The sequence below is a fragment of the Piliocolobus tephrosceles genome, chromosome 4 (assembly GCF_002776525.5).
Source record: "Piliocolobus tephrosceles isolate RC106 chromosome 4, ASM277652v3, whole genome shotgun sequence".
NCBI classification, from domain to species: Eukaryota; Metazoa; Chordata; class Mammalia; order Primates; family Cercopithecidae; genus Piliocolobus; species Piliocolobus tephrosceles.
Genome location: NC_045437.1, coordinates 9,985,247 through 10,005,802, shown reverse-complemented (window position 1 = coordinate 10,005,802; position 20,556 = coordinate 9,985,247). Strand labels below are relative to the sequence as shown.

Below are 20,556 nucleotides of genomic sequence, written 5' to 3'. Positions count from 1 at the left end.
ACTCCACATCACCTCCTAACGTCACCATGCAACTCCACATCACCTCCCAATGTTACCAGACAACTCCACCTCACCTCCTAACATTACCATGCAACTCCACATCACCTCGTAACGTTACTATGCAATGCCACCCACCAGCAAGCAGGGACCTAGGATGGCCTGGGCCGTTCCCACCATCCCTATGCCCACCTTCAACAGCAGTCTTGCCATTTACAGCCAAGAGATCACCCCTTTCTGAGGAAGAACAAATATGGACAGGGCTTGGGGTGCAGAATGGGTGGGCAGGAGGAAGACAGAAGGTGAGGGAAGATGCCACCACTGCAAAGCTCAGCAGGGAGAGGAAGGGGCGTCCTGAAGGGAACAAATGCATGGCTCCTCTCCGTGATCCTGAAAGCATTTGTTGTTGGCTTTTTTAAAAACTCAGATAATTACAGCCGTGTACCTCAGTGAAGAAACTATTCCTTATTGTAGCAACTAGGCATTGTTTCCATGGGAGTGATTAATCTCAAAACATATTCCTTAAAGGAGCAACTCTGGTGTCCCGCGGCCCCTGGAAGGTGCACGGGACAGGTGGACATACCTGCTAGCATCAGGGCTCGGATGCAGTCCGTTCGACCCTGCATGGCGGCTTTCATCAGGGCGGTGAACCCGAACGCGTTTCTCCTTTCAAGGTCAAGACCGGGAAAATAGTTCAACAAGTAGTTAGTGATGATAGCGTGCCCTGTAAAGAGAAGTGTACACGTGTATTGGTTCCCACTTCCACAAAATGTGCTGATTCCAGCCAGGCCTTCCTAGAGGGAGAAAGAAACACCGAGTCAGCCCTGGGCCAGCCGGTCTGCTGTGTGAGTTTTTCCCGGACCCCGAGATAGAATTCTCCTGGAGCCCAGGAAACAGAGGAAAGCAGAGGGCACCGCCCCGGCTGCGGCACTGCTGTTTTGGGTTCTTGCGGGCCTCCTTCCACAAAGCACTTGGGGGAGGAGCTGTCCCATCACACGGTTGGGGGTGGATGTGGGGGGCAGGGACTCTGCCGGTAGGTAGGGAGCTCAGCCTCAGACAGCCAATGCGGGCATGAAGCCTCAACTCCCAGCAGCAGACGCCCGTGCAAACAGATGCAAAGCTGCAAATGAGCTTCAGAACCACTTCCAAGTGCTCTGGAGCTGCAGGGAGGAAAAAGTCATCATCACAGCAATAGGACAGTGCCAATTCACGCTGGCACCCTCTGTTCCCACCCAGAAGCGGCAGTCTGTCTCTCCACCCATACCCGCCACCCCACCTTCCCCCCGCCGCCGTCTCCCTCTCTCTCTCCACCTACCTACCCCCCCACACACACATCCCACAGTGTCGCAGGCAAGGCCCTCAGCTATAAAGCAAAGCAGGTAAGGAGATTTCTTAGAGAACACAGATTTCTCCCCTTTCTCACCTTGCACCTCCAAAAAGGATCTAACTTTCTGCTCATTCCCTGGCACACCCATGGTGCTCTCAGTTCATGGTGAACAAGGAGACCATCACAGCAACAGTGCTGTTTCCAGAATTCACCCAAAGAAACAAAAATGGAGTGGGAGAGCCTCCTCTCGGGTCCACTGTCCGTGCCGCCTGATGCCAGCTAGCCCACAGGTCCTTGTGTGAGTACACTGCCCCCACTACAGTGCCCTGGAGCAGGGTCAGTCCCAGCCTTGGCACAGTTGGCACAGGGGCCACATGACTCTCGGTTGTGGGGACTGCCCTGTGCACTGCAGGATGCTGGGCAGATCCCTGGTCAATACCCCAATAGATGCCAGTAGCAACCACCCCACTCCCGCACAGGTTGTGACAACCAAGACTGTGTCCAGACACTGCCAAATCACCATCAGTGGGGCAAGAACACTGCAGGCAAGAACCACTGTCCCCAAAGCTCAGATCTCATCCCTTCATGACCAGCCACAGCTGGTGGAGCGAGCTTCCTCTCTCCCTCCGCTGCACCCTCCCCTTAGCTGCCACCTCCACCCAGGCCCCTGCTGATGAGGTCTGAAACCCTTGGGAATATGAGCAGTCTGCCCGAGCCTCTCCTCCTGAACCCCAGGGGAGGTGCTGGGTACCCAGTTCCCATCTTTTTTGTTTATTTAAGAGATGGAGTCTCTGTCACTCAGACTGGAGTGCAGGAGCACGATCACAGCTCACTGTAGTCTGGACCTACTGGGCTCAAGAGATCCTCCCTCCTCAGCCTCCCAAGTAACTGAGCTCACGGGCGAGCACCATCATGCCCAGCTAATTAAAAAATATATTTTTTTGTAGAGATGGGATCTCCCAGCGTTGCCGAGGCTGGTCTCAAACTCCTGCATTCAAGCAATTCTCCTGCCTTGGCCTCCCAAAGTGCTGGGATTCCAGGCGTGAGCCACTGTGCCTAGCCACAGTCCCCCATCCTGATGCACCAGGGATGCAGCGTTCAGAAATCCCCACGTATTTGTTCCAACTCAAGCGTGTTCCTTTCAGCCTCCACTGTTGTAGCTGCAGGGGCCTCGTGGACGTTTCTATGCACTCTCTCCTTAACTTGGCATCACCTCTCCCCAGGAACCCCTGAATCATGGAGAAGCCGGGCCCAGGGCCCAGACTCCCCGCAGGCATCTGGTTTGCACAGAAACTTCCAATGGGTGGCACTGCCTGAGATTGGGGATGGGAGAGAAGTGGCAAGGACATTACTATGGGGTCGGGCAGGCGTGAGACCTGAGGTGCCTCCCCAGCCCAGCCCACCTCTGCAGACAGAATACTAAGGGAGCACGAGGCTGCGGGGCTTCCAGCATTCCCCACTGCGGCTGAGATCTCCAGCAGGCAGGGCTGGGCGCCCTTGGCCTCTGCTCCCCCAGCCCCTTCAGTTCAGCAAATCCAATATGAAACCCTCCGGTATATCAAGTAGCTTCTGTCTCCCCAGCCGCACCCCGAGGGATAGTACTGCCGGGGCTGGAACCCAGTTTCCCCCTTTGAGGGCCACTCCGGGCTGCTGCCCCGCCAGTATGAAATCCTGTGGGTTTTCTCTCCATCAGTCCAAGCGAAGAAGCAACGGGCAACCAAAATCAGGGGCGAACTCTCCTGAGGAGCAAGCTCGCCATTGACCTCAGCCCATCTCCTTTTCACATTTCACCACAAATGTGAAAAGGGGAACCTTGTATCTTTTTGAAAAAGAAGCCCTGATGAGTACAACACTGTTCGAGTTGTAAGCAGGAAACAAAGGGTGCGATCCCCTCGCGGCGTGACTCACAGCCAGTCGCTGGTGCTTTTTTTTTTTGAGACAGAGTCTCACTCTGTCACCCAGGCTGGAGTGCAGTGGCCGGATCTCAGCTCACTGCAAGCACCGCCTCCTGGGTTCACACCATTCTCCTGCCTCAGCCTCCCGAGTAGCTGGGACTACAGGCATCTGCCACCTCGCCCAGCTAGTTTTTTTTTTTTTCTTTTTTTTTTTGTATTTTTTAGTAGAGACGGGGTTTCACCATGTTAGCCAGGATGGTCTCGATCTCCTGACCTTGTGATCCACCCGTCTCGGCCTCCCAAAGTGCTGGGATCACAGGCTTGAGCCACCGCGCCCAGCCCACTGGTGCTTTTTTGACTCATTTACACCACATTGCCCTCCCTCGTCCTTTACTATGTGCGGGGAGGGGATAAGGCCAGCTGTCCGGTACCCAGAGCTGCTGAATTACTCTCAACTGGGTGGTGCGGGAAGCTGGGGGAATCCTTTGATCTCAGTTTGGTTTATGGTCCAGTTAAATGCTTGGCGGCACCTGTCAGTTAGATTTAGCCAGGGTCAGAGTAAAACAAATTGCAATTCGTTGGGAGCCATTTCTTTAAACTGTGAAATAGCGTGTCTGTCACAATCTTCAGCGGGATGTTCCTTTGCACTGATATATCCTAAGCGCTTTGAACAGGTGGAAAGAGGAAAAATTGAAAGTCCACAAAGCAAACTGCCCATTATACAGATCTGTTCTGCATATTATGTTGCGTTCAGAAAAACCAACATGCAGCCAGCTCCTTCTGACTATAGGCCTGAGCTTTTGATGATCCAAGAAATCACGCCCTGCTTCCCACGGGTTTTCCCAGGATGGCAGAATAATACCTCTCATCACACAGATGACCCCATTCAATGGAAATCAAAGGTGGACCCAATACTTCTAAGAATGTATAAGTATCAACCTTTATTCTCTAAAAACAGTGATGAGTAACCAAATGGAGCTTTCCTTTTCTTTATATATATGAGACACGCAGCCTTCCTTGCAGGAGGGAACCCAAACACACGCCATATTGAAATCCAGTTTAAGGCCAGGTGCAGTGGCTCACTCCTGTAATCCCAGCACTTTGGGAGGCCAAGGCAGGCAGATCACTTGAGGCCAGGAGTTTGAGACCAGCCTGGGCAACATACTGAAACCCTGTCTCTACCAAAAATACAAAAATTAGCTGGGTATGGTGGTGCATGCCTATATTCCCAGCTACTCAGGAGGTCGAGGCAGGAGAATTGCTTGAACCTGGGAGGTGGAGGTTGCAGTGAGCTGAGATCACGCCACTGAACTCCAGCCTAGGTGACGGTGTGAGACTCTGCCTTAAAAAAAAAAAAATCTAGTTTGAGCCCAGTCCAACTTGGACATTACTGAATCTGACTCCATTCCTGAAATCCTCAGAGAAGCCCTTTTAAAGGGTAGGCTCACCTAGAGAACCCCAGAACACCCCCTCTCCCCCAGTGAGCCCTACCCTGCTTAAGAGAAGGTGACAAGTGACCCAGGGAGGAAGTGAATTTGAATGAAATTGCATCACTCGGGCACAGTGTAGACAAAGAGCTCAGTACTGAAGAGAGCTGGCTCTGAGAACAGCCAGGTTCAAGGGCCAGGCCTGCCACTCAGCATCTGGGTGGCTTTTGGAAGTCAGCTTTTCCACATCTGTAAAATGAGGGATAATATTGACCTCCCATTTGTGAAAATTACAGGAGACAATATGTGTAAAAGGTGACCAGCAGAATAGAAAAATCCGGAAGAAAAATTCTGAGTAATCTAGGCAGGCACTCCACTCTCAAGGAGCCAGAGCGTGTTCCCCTCTCCTTAACCCACGGGCTGTGTGCGATGACTTCCCGTGAAAGACTATCACACGGAAACGGGGGAGGAGGGAGAGAACCTCCCGGGGAGAAACCTGCTAACATGACCTCAGCCAGGGGACCAAGGCCAACATTATCAGCGATGGGTCAGGTTGGTAGGGTGTCTCCTGGTGCCATGTGTTGAGAATGGCCCTTTATCGGGGGCCTTCCTCCAAAAACTAACTCCAGTCTCATCACAAGAAAAGCATCAGACATGTCCAAATTAAGGAACATTCTGCAATGTACCCGACCAGTCCTCCTCAAAACTGTCAAGGTCATGAAAAACAAGAGAAGTCTGAGAAGTTCACAGCCAAGAGGAGCCTGAGGAGCCATGAGTGCTAAATGCCACATGCGATCCTGCAACAGGAAAAGGAAATCCGGGAAACGCTGAGGAAATCTGAATCAAGAATAGACTTCAGTTAATAATGGTGCATTGACACAGGTCCATTCATTGTGCCCAACGCATCACAGACGTCAGATCTTAACAACAGAGGGAGCTGGTGTGAGGCACACAGGCATTCTCTGTACAGTGTTTGCAGTTTCTCTGTAAGCATAAACTATTCTCAAATCAAAAGTTTATTTTAAAAAAGAGGAGACAGGCCTGGTGCAGTGGCTCACGCCTGTAATCCCAGCACTCTGGGACGCCAAGGCGGGTGGATCACGTGGCCAAGAGATCAAACCGTCCTAGCCAACATGGTGAAACCCTGTCTCTACTAAAAATACAAAAATTAGCTGGGAGTGGTGGCGGATGCCTGTAATCCCAGCTACTGGGGAGGCTGAGGCAGGACAATCACTTGAACCCAGGAGGTGGAGGTTGCAGCGAGCAGAGATCACACCAGTGTACTCCAACCTGGGCAACAGAGCAAGACACTGTCTCAAAATAAATAAATAAAAATTAAAAAAGGGGAGAACTAGCACAGAGCCGTTCAAAATGAGTGCAAGGTCGGGATGATGATTCACGGCTGGCTGTGCAGCCTGGTGTGGGGCCTCTCTACCCTGGACCCGAGGCTCTCCCAGTGGTAGGGAGCTCACCAGGAGACCACGGGAGCATTCAGGAGGCAGAGATGGAGCCCAGCCCCCAACCCTGGGCGGGCAGGAGGAGGGAGAGGAGTGTTTGATTCAGAGAGCTCCTAAATGAGTGGATAGACAGGTCTGTGGTACACAAAAGAGGAAAGCTGGAGATGACGCCTGGCCCCGCCATGCCCCTGGTTCCGCTCTGCATGGATGCCAAGGCGCCTTCATTGGGAGATACACAGAGGTGGACACCCACGCCACCCGGGCCCGACCGGCTGCTCAGCCTGGCCCAACAGCCCTCCTGTGCTTCCCGGCTGACTCTTCCGCAGGCCCCCATGGGGAAAATGTTAAACTTCTCACGTGGAAGTCACCCACCTCAGGCAAACCCCTCTCCTGGATGACTCATCTTCAAGTTCACAGAAGGAACAGAAACCACCAGAAGGGAAGTCCCTCGACGTTCCCCCGTCGCCCCCCACGCTGCCCACATTCATGGGCCTCCGAGAAGGAAAAGTGAAATCCTGAGCCCTCCAACGGACTGAACCAGCCCCCTCCTGGCCAAGGAGACCCCAGAGAACCCTTGAAAACTGACTCCCGGCTATGACAGGATGGAAGGGCGATGCGCCTGTTATACCCATTCCTTGCTAACCACCGCAAGGCTTCCTTTCCTAAAGCTAAACAGAAACCAGCCTGTTCTAAAGACTCCTCCACTGATATAAACCAACCGCCTGATGCTGCCCCGCCATTCTGCGATTTGGACGAAACAACCGACCAGCATTCCACCCTCGGATCATGCTAACGCTGTCGCTTTTTCAACACAGGTCCCAGGGAGAGGCACGGAGCTCGATTGCACACGTGCATGTTTCTCCTCTCATCAATATTCAATGCTTCTCCCATAGCTTACAGAATGTGTGTATTGAGCCACCTGTTCACATGCATTGTTTTTCTGTCTTGTTCTTCTGCCCCTGGAAGGGTCTGTTTCTGGCTTCTGGCCAGAGGCTCTGCTTCCCTGCCACAATGGCCACCCTGCAGGCTGCAACCCTTTATGAGAAGAAAGCTCTTCTTTCCAAGTTTATGAACCTCGTCAGTCCTCAGTTCACATTTCCTATGGAAAACGCAGGGGATTCTCCTCTTGCTGAAAGAGGCGCATCCCTGCTTCTCCCCTCCTGTGCTTGACAACCACTCCCTGACCACTGCTGTGGAATATTTATCAGATCCCTCCTGTTTCTCTTCAATCTCTCCTTCCTTGCAGACTCACTTCCCTCAGAATGCTGTTGGGGCTTAGAAAGCAATACCCCACAGTGAAGGCCTCAGAAGCAAAGGTTTCTCTCTGCTCTCCTGCGCTCCCATCTCTCAGTCCCTTCTTCCCGGAGGCCAACCATCCAAACTGGAATCCCTCTTACCCAAGGCAGATCTTTGAAACCAGAACCCCTTTTCCCTAAAGCCAGCCATAAAACCTAAAATTACTGCTCTAACATAAAGAAATTAACTGACCTGCCATGTCTGACCATAGGTCTTAAGATCCCCATTCCAGGAGCATCATTCCCAGAAGGAAGGAATGCTGCTCAGAGAAACCTGGAAGAATCTAGACAGGCAGGCCCGTGGGGTTTCCCCACTCAGTCTATTAGCATTATATTTCTTCTTCTTCTTTTTTTGTTTTTTTGAGACAGCGTCTCACTCTGTCACCCAGGCTGGAGTGCAGTGGTGCAATCTCTGCTCCCTGCAACCTCTGCCTCCTGGGTTCAAGCCATTCTCCTGCCTCAGCCTCCCAAAGTGCTGGGATTATAGGCATGAGCCACCGCGCCTGGCCTGTCCAACTATATTTCTACGTAACTGTCCATACTTTGTTGAACCTAAGCAGAAAAACGGAAAATTCCTCATGCATTTTTGGGTCTTCATTCTGAAGGCTCCCATGTATGCATGTTAAGTACATCTATATGCCTCTTCTCTTATTCACCTGCCTTTTGCAAGTTGATTTCAGTGAACCTTCAGAAGGCCCTTAGTTCCTACAGTGCACTAATGGCCCATATTCTTCACACTGCCCTTTGCTAAGTGACTTCTCAGTTCTTCTGTCTAGTGGAACCCTGGCCGATGGGATGTTTGCAGGCATGATGGAAGCAGAAAGTTGAAATGTACTTATCCAGAATTTCACACATGTTTGTGCCTCAGCTGTCTCCCCAGGAAGAACATGCCCAGGCTGGCTCACTGCTCCCAGGAAGAGGATGAGTAATGCATGCAGCAGTGCTGCCCCAGCCAAAGTACCCAAGAACAGGTCCCCAACTTGCCCATAGACTTGAGCAAGGACAGTTTAGATCAACCAATCCCCAGCCCATCCACAGATGCACGAACAATAAAAATGTCCCAGAGCGTGGGAGGTGTTTGTTACACAGCAATAACTAGCTGACATTCATGCTCAAGGGCCTGTCATCTTAAAAGCATATGTGACTCACAGCAACCCCTGTGGGCCTGTCTTCACGTTCCCACCACCCTCCATCAACCATTCAACCCTGCTTCAGTCCACTTCCAGACCCATCTAATCTCACTCTTGCTACCAACACTTTCTGACTTTGTTGAAACCGCACCCAACAGTCCCCAGGGACCTTCTTACAATGAGACTCAGTGGTGATTTGTCAGTTCTCATCACACTCGACATCTCCACAGCATTTCCCACTCACTCCTCTCTTTCATCCTTTCTGAAACACGCTCTTTCCATGGACATGCGGATGCTTATCCTTCTGATTTTCCACCTTCTCAACATTCTGAGCTCCTGTTCTCTCCTTCCTGAAATGCTGCTGTTCCTCAGCTGCCTGCTAACCCCCTCCTCATCTCATACACTCTCCTTCCGTGATCCTATACACTCCCATGGATCCAAGTTTCAGCTCTAAAGCTTCCATATCGACCCTCTCCAGTTCTATCTCTTTTCTTCAGTTTTTTACTGAGTGTCTGTCTACTGAGTATTTCATCATGGGTATCCTACAAACTCAATGCATCAAACCCAAAACATCTTTCCTCCAAAGCTGCTCCTCTCCCACATCCCTTATTCAGTGATGAATACTACCAGTCGTCCCATCACGCAAGCCAGACAGCTGGACTCAGTCTCAAGCCCTCCATGTCCTCCCTCACCCAAGCAATCACCACACTCTGCCAACTGCACCTCTGACATCACTTGAGCCCGGGAGTTTGAGACCAGCATGGGCAGCATGACAAGACTTCATCTCTACAAAAACGATTTAAGATGTCCCAAAGCTGTCCTTGTTTCTCCGTCCCTGACCTGGGCTACCACATCCCCATGGGGCCACAGCTCCTGTCCGGACTAGGCTCCTTGGTCCCACTTCTGCCCCCGTTCGTTCTCCACACCAGCAGCACGGTGACACCAACAGGGCCTCTGACCATCCCCACTATTCATCCAAAACTCTCCGTGGGCTCTGCTCTTTACATGATGTCTCAACTCTTCCATGAGCTGGTTTTTACCTCTTCACCCTCAGCTCTCACTGCCAATGCCCTCCCAGTCCACTTTGTGGTCACATAGCCAGCTCTCCATGTAATTCACCCGTGAGCCACACTTCCTCTAATCTAGTGGCCTCTGCACAAGAAGTCCCTCTACCTGGAATATTCTGCCTCCTCTTTTTACCTGGTGACCTGATGAGCCATCCCTTCCAATGCCAGGTCTTCCCTGGTGCCCCGGCCCCACGGTGCCTCACTGCCCACATTCCCATGCACGTGTGGGGTTCCCACAGCCCTCGTCACCCAGTTCACAAGCCTAAAACTTCCAACTGACGGCATGCTCTGGGGTGCTCAATAAATATGCATTAGAAGAAAAGGCTGAAACATTCCTACTTCTCCTTTGGGAAAAGTTTATTTATTGAAAGTATCAGGGTGGGCAAGGTGGCTCGTGCCTGTAATCCCAGCAGAGAGGCCGAGGCCAGAAGAGGCCAGGGAGGCTAAAGCTAGAGGATCACTTAGCCTAAGAGTTAGATACAAGCCTGGGCAACATGGCAAGATCCCATCTAAAAAAATAAAAATAAAAATTAGCAGGGCTGGCCGGGCGTGGTGGTTCATGCCTATAACCCCAGCACTTTGGGAGGCCGATGTGGATGGATCACCTGAGATCAGGAGTTCGAGACCAGCCTAGCCAACATGGTGAAACCCCGTCTCTACTAAAAATACAAAAAATTAGCCGAGCGTGGTGGCGGGCGCCTGTAATCCCAGCTACTCGGGAGGCTGAGGCAGGAGAATCACTTGAACCTGGGAGGCGGAGATTGCTGTGAGCCAAGATCATATCATTGCACTCCAGCCTGGGCAACAAGAGCAAAACTCCATCTGAAAAAACAAAAACAAAACAAAACAAAACAAAAAAAAAACAGGCAACGAACATAAACTGCTCTAAAAATGGGAAAATGTTACAGAATTGGGTTGTCTAAGACTTGACTGACTCAAGGCATTCAAATTGCAGTTCTCCAGACGAGGCCAGTAGAGGGGGCTGTCGGCTTTAAAAATATAACATCTCCTCTCCCACAGCCACGCGGCATGGACCGACTCCAGGAATTCTTAGCATGAGGCATTTACCATGCAGATGGCCGGGCAGGGTTAGTAGGGGAGGGCAGCATCCCTGCTCTCTGCAGAGCAGGCAGGGGTCTGATGGAGGAACCGGGCAAGCCCCCACCTGGCTAAGGAGCCCTCCTGGCTGGCCAGCGGGCAGGGGTGTGGCCCTGCCATGGCCAATCAGAAGAGCTCAGAAAAGCTCTCAGGAAAAGATAAGGCAACGTTGGGAAACCAAGACTCGCCAAGTTCTACTCTCTTATTTGAAGCGGTACAAATTGAGAAAAAAGCAAGCACTTCCAAACAACATGAACATCACAATGAGATCACACTAAGATCGTGATCATGTGCACTGCTTAATAAAATAAGATAAATAGCACGAAGAGGCATTGTTCCTGGCTTCCCACCAAGTCATACATTCTCCTCTGAAGTGGGACTCTCCCTGATTCAGCTCAGGAGCCAGGACTCCACAGCAGCCCAAACCCACAGCCACCCCTCAGAATTCCTGCCGTTCCGTCCCTGTCTCCGGGCAGCATCCTGCCAGGCTGGCTCTCAGCACATAGCCTTCAGAATTTTACAATTAAATGCAAGAAAAATAACAAGCTGCAAGCACACATCAGAGGTTCCTTACACCCAAAACAAGCTTCACGGGCTCTATCCCATCACCAGCTCAAAGAGACCCCTGGCGTTTCCTCACTTCACCACGTTCATGCTGTTCTGTTAAAGCACAGCAAGGAAACAGAAATAAACACACAGCTCTATCCATGGGAGTCCTTATTCATTCCTTTGGTTATCTTATTTTATTTTTGTTAGAGGAGAGGTGGTGAAAGTTGAAATGACTGGCTAAATGAGATTTAGGGATTACATGAGGATTTATTTTCATACATTCTCTCCATTTACAGACCTAGTACAGATTTGGCTGTATTTTTATTGTGCATTAAATAGCAGAGGAAATTAGACTTTTTAGAGAACACTCAAATGGCAGATGAAGGCATTTGCATCCGAATTTGTGCTCATAAATGCTGCGTCCTCCAGAAACCCAGAGCTCCCAACTCCCAGACAACCAACCCAGTTGCCATAGCAAATAATATAAACATATGGCTGCTTTAAGATTTTGCTTCACAATGCTGATTCTGCTCAGTGTGACTGCCGTCTGCACAAGCCATCCTCTATCACTGGTTTGGCACAGGCTTGTGACACAACCCTGGTTGGTGAGATGACAACGACACTCCTCTGGAGCCTTCTGGAAATGTTTTCCTGTGTTATAAAAGGAAATGCCGAGAGGGATTTGCTCCTCTTTCTTGACATCCCTGAGTGTTGCAACGTGAAGCCATGGCACTTCTAGCAGCTGGGGCCAGCTTGGGACCATGAGGGAAAAGGCGAAAGTATTTCTGAGAAGGGGCTCTAGGTCCCAGCATCACCCAGCTACTCAGTGAAGCAGCCCTGCACCATCACCTGCAGATGTCCTGTGTTGCAAGAGAAGGCAGCGTCCTTGTGGTTGAAGCCAAAAGCATCCTAACAGGCACTAGGCTCAAAAGAGGGCTGGGGAAATACAACTGAAAACCAGAGTTTTGGTTCACTGTGAGTAGGGAAAAACTGAAAAGACTGATCTCAGTCAGGGCTGGCAAGAACACTCTTGGACACTCAGGGGAAAGGAGAAATTGCCACAGCTGTGTACAGTTAACGGCCACTTGGCAGCTGTGGACACTTAAAACAGGCACAGCCCTTGCTGAAGCAATTCTGTTCTCAGAGTGTGACTGCACACTGCTTCTCCTCTTCCTTGCCCTGCTTTCGGCCTAGGAAGCTGACCTGCACCACCAGCACCTGCCCAGTTTCCACCCCAGTGAGGTTTCTGGGGTGGCTCAGCAGGGGACCAGGGTGGAAGGAGCAGGATATCCAGCCCTACCTCCCACTCCAGCCCCTGACTGGGGTTCTAGGTTGAGGCTGCCTCTCAGGTTCCAGCTTCTTGGCCTGGGTCACTCTCTGCAGAGCCCCTCCCCTTAATCCTTTCAATGTTGGTTCCCTTACCTCTACCCTTCCCCTGTAATTGACAGGCCCTCATCAAGTCCTCTGTTCAGCCCTCTGAGCACACCTGTCACTCAACACGCCTCCTGCGAGGACCCTAACACGGTCTCCTCAGAGATGTACCCCAAACCCAAGGATTTCACGACAGCCTTGCTGCCATTGGTTAACTCAAAAGTTCACCTGTCCAATAACTGGGACAGTTAAGTATACCATGGTTCATGCATTTTACACAATATCTTCTTTCCAAACAAATATTTAGGAAGCAAGTACTTCATGTCCAAGGACTGGCCTAAGAGCGGGGTCCACCACAATGAATGAAAGCAATCAGAATGAAGCCTCCCGAACTTGAAGTCTTGGTGGGGAGCTGGCATGAGCCACACATCCCATGCAGGAAGGCAGGGCTATGAGCACCCAGGAGGACTCAGGGACACCCATGCGGCAGGAGCTCCTAGATTAATTACTAGGTGAACAAAACCACTAAACACACAATCTCGACAGAACTAGCCTAGTCATGTGAATAAAAAGTGTACATACATACGTGCGTGTTTGGAAAGGACTGAATGAGGTCTGAAGAGGTAACTCCTGAGTGCTGATAAAGGAGCTGGAATGTTTGGGAGATTGAGAAGGGATCTTTTTCTTCCCTCCTGATAATACTTTTGTAGTCATTTTTGGCTGTGAGCACATAGGCGTAGACAACTTTTGAAATCAACAAATCATCAAATAAATAAAACCGGTTATGAAATTGATTAAAAGGGGACATCACCTGATTGAGCCTAAACAGCCTCTTTGGCAAAACAGCACAGGAAAGTCATGAACCGACGCTCAGCTGCTTTCCTCATTTTCACTTTAATTCCCTGATGCCTCTGTGTCTTTTCTGACAACATCTCTCCTGGGGTCTGTGACTCTGACCGTCTTCAATGCCACTGAGAGGGGCCCTTTGCTGTCATCAGACTAAAAACCTCCAAGCCCTCCATCCTCAACGTGGGGTCCCTGGGCCAGTGGCATCAGCCTCATTGGGAAACCTGCTGATTTGGTCATTCTTGGGCCCCACCCCAGGCCTATTCAAAGAAAGACTCCAGGGGTAGGGCCTGGCAGTCTGTGCTTCCACCAGACCTGTGTTAATGCTCACATGAACCCGCCCAGGTGATGCTGATGCCAGAGGTGCAAGGTTGGGAGCCCGTGTCTAAGCAACGGTGCCCACGGGGATAGGGGCAGAGAAGCCCCTAGAGTTTCAGAAAGAAATTAAGGAAAATCTCTTCTGCACGTTGAGGCACTGAAGACACACACAAGGAAGCTTTTTAATCTGTGTTTGTTTAAATGACGTGAAGTCCCTCTCCCCTCCGCCCCGCTGTGCAACCTCAACAATTCAGTCCCAAAGCCTCAGGCAGCGGCCTAGGCTGGCTGTCCAGGGATCAGAGCCCAGGCCAGAGGGTGGGTGCACACCGAGCTGGCCACAGGGAGCTCAAGCAAACTAGTAAATAGGGGAAGATAACAAAAGCCAGTAAAAAAAAAAAAAAAAAAAGGTTGGTAGCTCACGCCTGTAATTCCAGCACTTTGGGAGGCCAAGGTGGGTGGATCACTTGAGGTCAGGAGTTCGAAACCAGTCTGGCCTACATGGTAAAACCCCGCCTCTACTGAAAATACAAGAAGTAGCTGGGCGTGGTGACTGGCGCCTATAATCCCAGCTACTTGGGAGGCTGAGGCAAGAGAATCACTTGAACCTGGGAAATTCAGGTTGCAGAGAGCTGAGATCGTGCCCCCGCACCCCAGCCTGGGCGATAGAGCAAGACTCAGACTCAAAAAAGAAAGAAGGAAAACAAGAAGACAAAATACATTATAATAATGATTTTATTTAAATTTAAAAGAGTAAACCCATCTAGGCATCAAATCATTAACAACAGCTAACTCCAGAGAGCAGAACTGGAGGAGGGCTGAGAGTGAGGTGCAGAGATATTCACCCATAATTCCCTTGCTTGTGTGGGGTTATTTTCTCCCAAACACTCTGTATTGTATTTTAAAATCAGACTCCAAGAACATTAGCCAGGCCAAGTGGAGGAAGCAGGATAACAGCTGAGGCCTCTGCTCGCCTCCTCCTGTCCACCCAGGCAGGTTGCCAGCTGTGACCCTGCCCTCAGGACAGCCCGGACCCTTGTCCACACCCTGGCCATCCAATCCTGCTACTTGACTTGGATTCCAGCTCTGTCTGGCAGCCTGGGTCCCGCTGGGTGGGCCAGATCCCAGGAGAGCTGAGAACACGGGAATCTTCGCTCCTACCCAGCTTCCCACCTGCCACAGTCTGCATGTTTCTGTCCTCTGAAATTGCTGTGCGAAAATCCTGTACCCAGGTCGATGCTACAGCAGGTGGCTTTGGGAGGTGATTAGGTCCTGAGGGAGGGGGTCCTCGTGGTGGGATTAGTGCCCTCACAAAAGAGGCCCCGGAGAGCTCCTTATTTCCTTATCGCAGCCTGAGGGGCTGAAGACACCATCCGTGACCAAAGGCAACAGAGAGAAGCCAGGACTCTGACTAGAACCATCAAGGAACACCACCCAATTTCTGTTTCTTAAGTAAATGGCAGAGACAGGCCCCTGCTGATGAGGAGGATGAGGTATTACACCTAATTCAGTGAACACTGCAGAACTCCGGCAATGCCCCACAGACAGAAGGGCAGAAAAGGAGAGGTGGTCTAGGGGATGCTTTGAGACCCACTGATGCCATTTTTCAACACCCCAGGCACACGGCCAGGCAGGGCACTAAGCTCCCGATGCCACCTTCCCCCTAAGGTGCCACCAGGTAAAGGGTGGGGGCTCCTCCTTGGTTGTTACAGCCTCCCCTGCCACACTCAACTTGGAAGTAAAACTACACAGCGCAGGAGGGGAGTGGCTGTGGGGCCTGCACCTGGCCCCGAATTCTTCCCGCCATGCCCCAGGCTGCTGGGCACTGAGCCTGGAAAGCAGCTGGAGCCCTCTGCTCCTCTCTTTGCCAGAGCGCCCTCCAGTCTCCAGGAGGACCTGTGTCATCCTTGACTTAAAACAAACCAGAGAAGGATGAGTGCAGTCCCAGGAGAAGCATGAGCAAGCCAGAAAAAAAAAGAAAAAAAAAAAAAAAAAAAAACCCTGGATCAGTGTAAAGACAGTGAGATTCAAAAAGAAGGCGGCTGGGCTACAGGATCAGGGCAGCATCTTCATCTGAAATAGATTTTTGCTCCCTGGTTGTCTAGTGCCTAGGAAACAATTTTAAAAATGAAATTGGTTTATTGCAAGAAGCAAAAGAAAATTTTTCAATTTTTAACAATCCATATTCTTAGAAAAATTCAATAGGTCACTGATTCAGTGAAAAACATAAGCATTTGTGGAAAGGGAAGCAATTTCAAATCTGGAGAGACTGCATGAAGTTAAAAAACATGTAACTGCGTTTTTGAATACGGTGTATAAGACCAATAACTTTTGGTGGAATCTACTGGAAGAAAACAATCACAAAGAAATACGGGCTTTTACTTAGCAGGTCTGATGTTGGTCGCAGTGGTGGTTTTCTAATTTCTGACTCTTTGGTAAAATAAATAAATAAATAAACAAACAAACAAAAAATGTGGTGATTCTCACAGTAAGCAGTTCGTCAAATTTAGCATCACCCACATCAGGACAAAGTGGTGGTATTCGTTCCTGATCGGACACACCAAGGACATAGCACGACCAATGCCATAGTCTTGCCAAAAATATACACTGTGCTCCAGACTCTGAAGAAGCCATCATGGGTGAATACAAAATCAAAACACCTGCAAACAGGCAAGACTTTGGGAAGTACCTCACGGGTATCAAAGCACAGCTATTATCTCTAACACACAAAGAGCTCTGGCAGATCAGTAAGAAAAGAAATCCCTTCTTATCGTACATTCTCATACCATCATGACCTAATCCATGTTCCAGCTCTTACCAGCAACACCTGTCCCTCATCTGGATTTCTAGCAGGGACCAGATTTTGGAGCTCCATCTCTTCCTGACTTGCCCTGGAGACCTCTTTACTTAGAGGTCTCAGAGCATTTCAAAGTTATGACAGCCAGCTCAAAACCAGTGTTCCTCCCATGCCTCTTCTTTTACTTATATGCCTTTTGCAGTTGGTGTTATCCCCTGTCCCAAAGCCCAAAGCCATCCTAGATCCCCAGCTCTCCTCAATGGCCCACATCACCACCACCGCCACCTGTGTTTCCAGCCACACAGCTCCCGGCCCTTCCCTGTGCTCTGAGCCCTTTGCCAGGCCCCCAGGATCCTCTCACCCCTGTCACGACTCACGCAGCCTCGCGCTGCTGAAATACATTCTCTTGCACTGTGTTTAGACCTTTAATGGTCTGGTCCCCGTCCTCCCCTCATCTCTCCTAGACACACGCCATCCTACAGCCATGCCCACCTACACTGTCCCTAAGACTCACCATTCCTGAGAACTGCCCAGCTCCCTCTCAGCCCCAGCTCAAACCCCCTTCTTGCAAGACCTCGTCTTGAACTCCAGGCTAGATGGAGTGTTGTCCCACAGCACCGAGCTCCAGCAGACAGATGGTGCCAGGCTTTGCATCTGTTTCGCTGTCCCATGAGCTGCAGAATTACTCAAGGATGGGGCTGCCCTGTACTTCTGTATCCTTGGTCCCTGACATGGCGGCTGACCCATGAGAGGAAATAAATCACTGAATGCCTTACAAAGCCCTTTCACACTCTTGCTAAGCTTTCAAAGCCTGGAATCCTCCATGGAGGTGGTGCCTCACGCTCCGAAACCTGAGGAGGTGAACACATGTTAGCACAGCCCCTGGCCCTTTCTAAATTTGGAGAGCTCCCCACTCTATTCGTCTTGATTGAAAAGTGGGGTGCCCAGACCACTCCCACCATGGAGGATGAAACTGTCAAACACTGGTTTTTCCAGCCTCCCTGGCCCCCCGCCCATCAGATCCCCCCAGGGTGGCTTTGGTACAGGGGCTTGTGAAGCAACAAGGGACAAGGAGGTCTCCCTTTGGTGACAGCAACAGCCGGTTCCCAACCAGAATCAACATACAGTCTGGTCTGGGGCATTTCCTCCAGTTTCCGGGCCCTGAGTGGGATTCTCAACAACGCCTGACAACCGTGTGAACTTCCCCTCCTTCCCTCAACACACAAGTGCCTGTCCTTCCTGGCTCAGCCGCAGGCAGCTTCTTTGCTTGAAACTGAGAACCTGACCAATGAAACAGACAGAATCTTTGGAGGCCAAGAAATTTGAAAGGGGTCAGTGATAAACCTGGTCAAGACCACTGTTTCAAACGCAGTGTGATTATGAAGAGGCAAGCAGAGGTTTCATGTCTGTACTCAAAAAAAGTCTGGATACAATTCCGAAGGAGGAGAGCCGCAAGGCACTTGGCAGTACTGACATACGTGCCGTCCTCTCGATGACGATGATGGGCTGAGGGCCACATGCCTGGATACCCGCTCACAAGACGCTCCCACTAATTTCGTCTCGGCTGGTTACACAGATACTCTAACAGCTCTCAGAAACAGTTCCTGGCATTTCTCTAACTCCACAGGTAAAGTGTAAGGTCACCTTCTACGCATTTCTACTTTCATGATTAACTATCACTGAGACACATGATTGTGTCTCTTCCACTGGTGGGTCTGCCAGCCTCGTGCCACCCCCCATCTTTGGAGCAGGATGGAGTGTAGGCTCCAGGTGAAGCGGTGACAAGGGTGACTTTCTGGTGCAGACTCACATTCAAAAACTTTGGGCAGTATCAGAGCTTGATCTGCCCATACTGAATTCTGAACGAGTGGGTAAATGCACAGTGTCCCAAATGTATAGCTTGTGCACTCACAGCGATCAGCCCTTCCCTGGCACCCTTTGGTAGCAGGACATGGTTTCTGATCATTTCCATCCTGACTGCATCGCACCGGGAGCCCAGGCTGCCTGGCGGCGGTGCTCTGGCCACGGCTCTGGGAGGAAAGGGGAAAGCCGGCTCTTACCTGCCTGTGCAGCTGTGATTAGGGCCGTGTTCCCCTCGCTGTCCTGCCAGTTGACGTCAACGTGGGGGCACTCTGCTAAGGCCACCACGGTATCCACAAAGCCGTGGTAGCAGGCGACAATAAGGCCGGTCTAGAAATGAAGAGGGGAAGCGGGTCAGAGGGGCAGAGCCGGAGCATGGTGGGTGAGCACTGGGGACCCCGAGGGGCACCCACTACCCTCCAGGGGGCTGGACAGGGCAATGACAGGGACCTGGAATCCCAACTCTCAGAGATGGTTCAGAGTGAGCCAGCTGCCCGATCCTTCTCAAATGTGTGCTGAGCACTGACTCGAGTGAGGGCCTAGACATGACAACATCAGCGAACTGCTAAGGCCTCAGACCTCCTGGGGTGTGCTCTCCCCAAGGAGGGAAACGCACCAACTACGGGGCTCGTAGAGAAATAAACGACAGGACGTGGCAGACGGCGACGGGGTAAAAAAGGTGCATGCAGAGCAGGGTGCAGCTCTCTAGGGAATAGGGTGGTCAGGCTGGGCTTGGCAGAGGTGATGTTGGGGTCTGTGCATGAAAGAGGCGAGGCAATGGGCCACAGGGATAAAGAGAGGGGGATGCCCCAGCAGAGGAAACAGCTAAAGCAAAGGCCCCAAGTCAGGACCATGCCTGGTGCAATCAGGGAACAGCCCAGCGGCCAGCGGGGCTAGAGCAGAGTGAGTGAGAAGAAGAGGAGGAACCTGGGTCCAGGAGGCAACAGGGGGTCTCAGAGGCCGTGGACAGGGCCCTGGGGACCCCCTGAGTAGGGGGAGTGTCCTGAGCCGTCGGCTGCCAATCATCCGCATCCACTCTCACAGCAGGAAACAGGCTCTGGAAGCATAGGGTGGAAGCGGGGGCTGGTGGGAGACCACTGTGGGGCCAGGCAGGCGAGGACGGTGTCACACCAGGGTGGGGGCAGCAGTTGGGGAGGCAAATTTGGATTCTGGAAAGGAAGATTAGCTGTTAGAATGGAGGCGAGGTTGAATCAAAAAAGAGTCCAGGATGACCCCAAAGTTTCAGCCCTAGCAGCTGAGAGGATGCAGTTGCCATCAAGTGAGAGGGACAGGCTACGGGACAGGGTGGGCGTGGGGACAGATGGCCTGCAGACTTCAGTGTATTGTGTGATACTGTCTCTGGACAACCCAGTGGTGACGTCAGGTAGAGACGGAGAGCAGCGTGGAGTCATGGAGAGAGAACCAAGCTGGATAGATACACGGATAGTTGATTTTGTACATCTATCAATTAGATATTACCAAATGTTGAAATCCTAGCTCCCAATGGAATGGCGCAAGAAGTGGGACTTTGGTGGGGTGATTAAATCACAAGGGCGGAGCTCTCATGGATAGGATTAGTGTCCTATAAAAGGGACCTCAAGAGCTCTCTCCTGCCTTTTTCCTCCAAGTGAGGACACAGACAGAAGTCTGCAGTCCGCATCCTGGAAGAGGGCCCGGGCCAGAACCCCACTGTGCTGGTGCCCTGATCCTGGGCTTCCAGCCACCAGAAATGTGAGAAATAAATCTCCACTCTGTGTAAGATCTTAGACTTCCAGCCCCTAGAACTGCGAAGAATAAACTTCCATTCTGAATAAGTACCCAGTCTACGGTGTTTCGTTGCAGCAGCCCAAGTTGACAAGGAGACTTCATAACGAAGGAAAACAGCGTAGACTCGGGTGTGAGGCTCACTGCCTCACAGACGGAGATAAAGTGAGATGCTATAATTCGACCCAGGGTAGGAGCTAATTCCCAAGCAATCAAGTGTCACTCTTGGCAGTGCCAGCCACACCACCACTGCATGGGAGGCACAAAGTTTACCTTGAGAGCCACTCCACAGTGGCCCAGCCGATTTTCACCAGATTTATTTATTTATTTATTTATTTATTTATTTATTTATTTATTTATT

At 51.1% G+C, this 20,556-nt stretch overlaps 1 protein-coding gene across 1 annotated transcript in view; it reads right to left on the bottom strand.

The window, feature by feature from the left end:
• ANKRD33B (ankyrin repeat domain 33B) overlaps positions 1 to 20,556 on the bottom strand; it is a 93,407-nt gene that overhangs the window by 17,736 nt on the left and 55,115 nt on the right. The window contains exons 2-3 of the mRNA XM_023218283.2: positions 18,632 to 18,761; positions 581 to 721 (exon numbers count right to left, since the gene is read on the bottom strand). Coding sequence (XP_023074051.1) covers positions 581 to 721; positions 18,632 to 18,761 — 271 coding nt within the window. The remainder of the gene's footprint in view (positions 1 to 580; positions 722 to 18,631; positions 18,762 to 20,556) is intronic.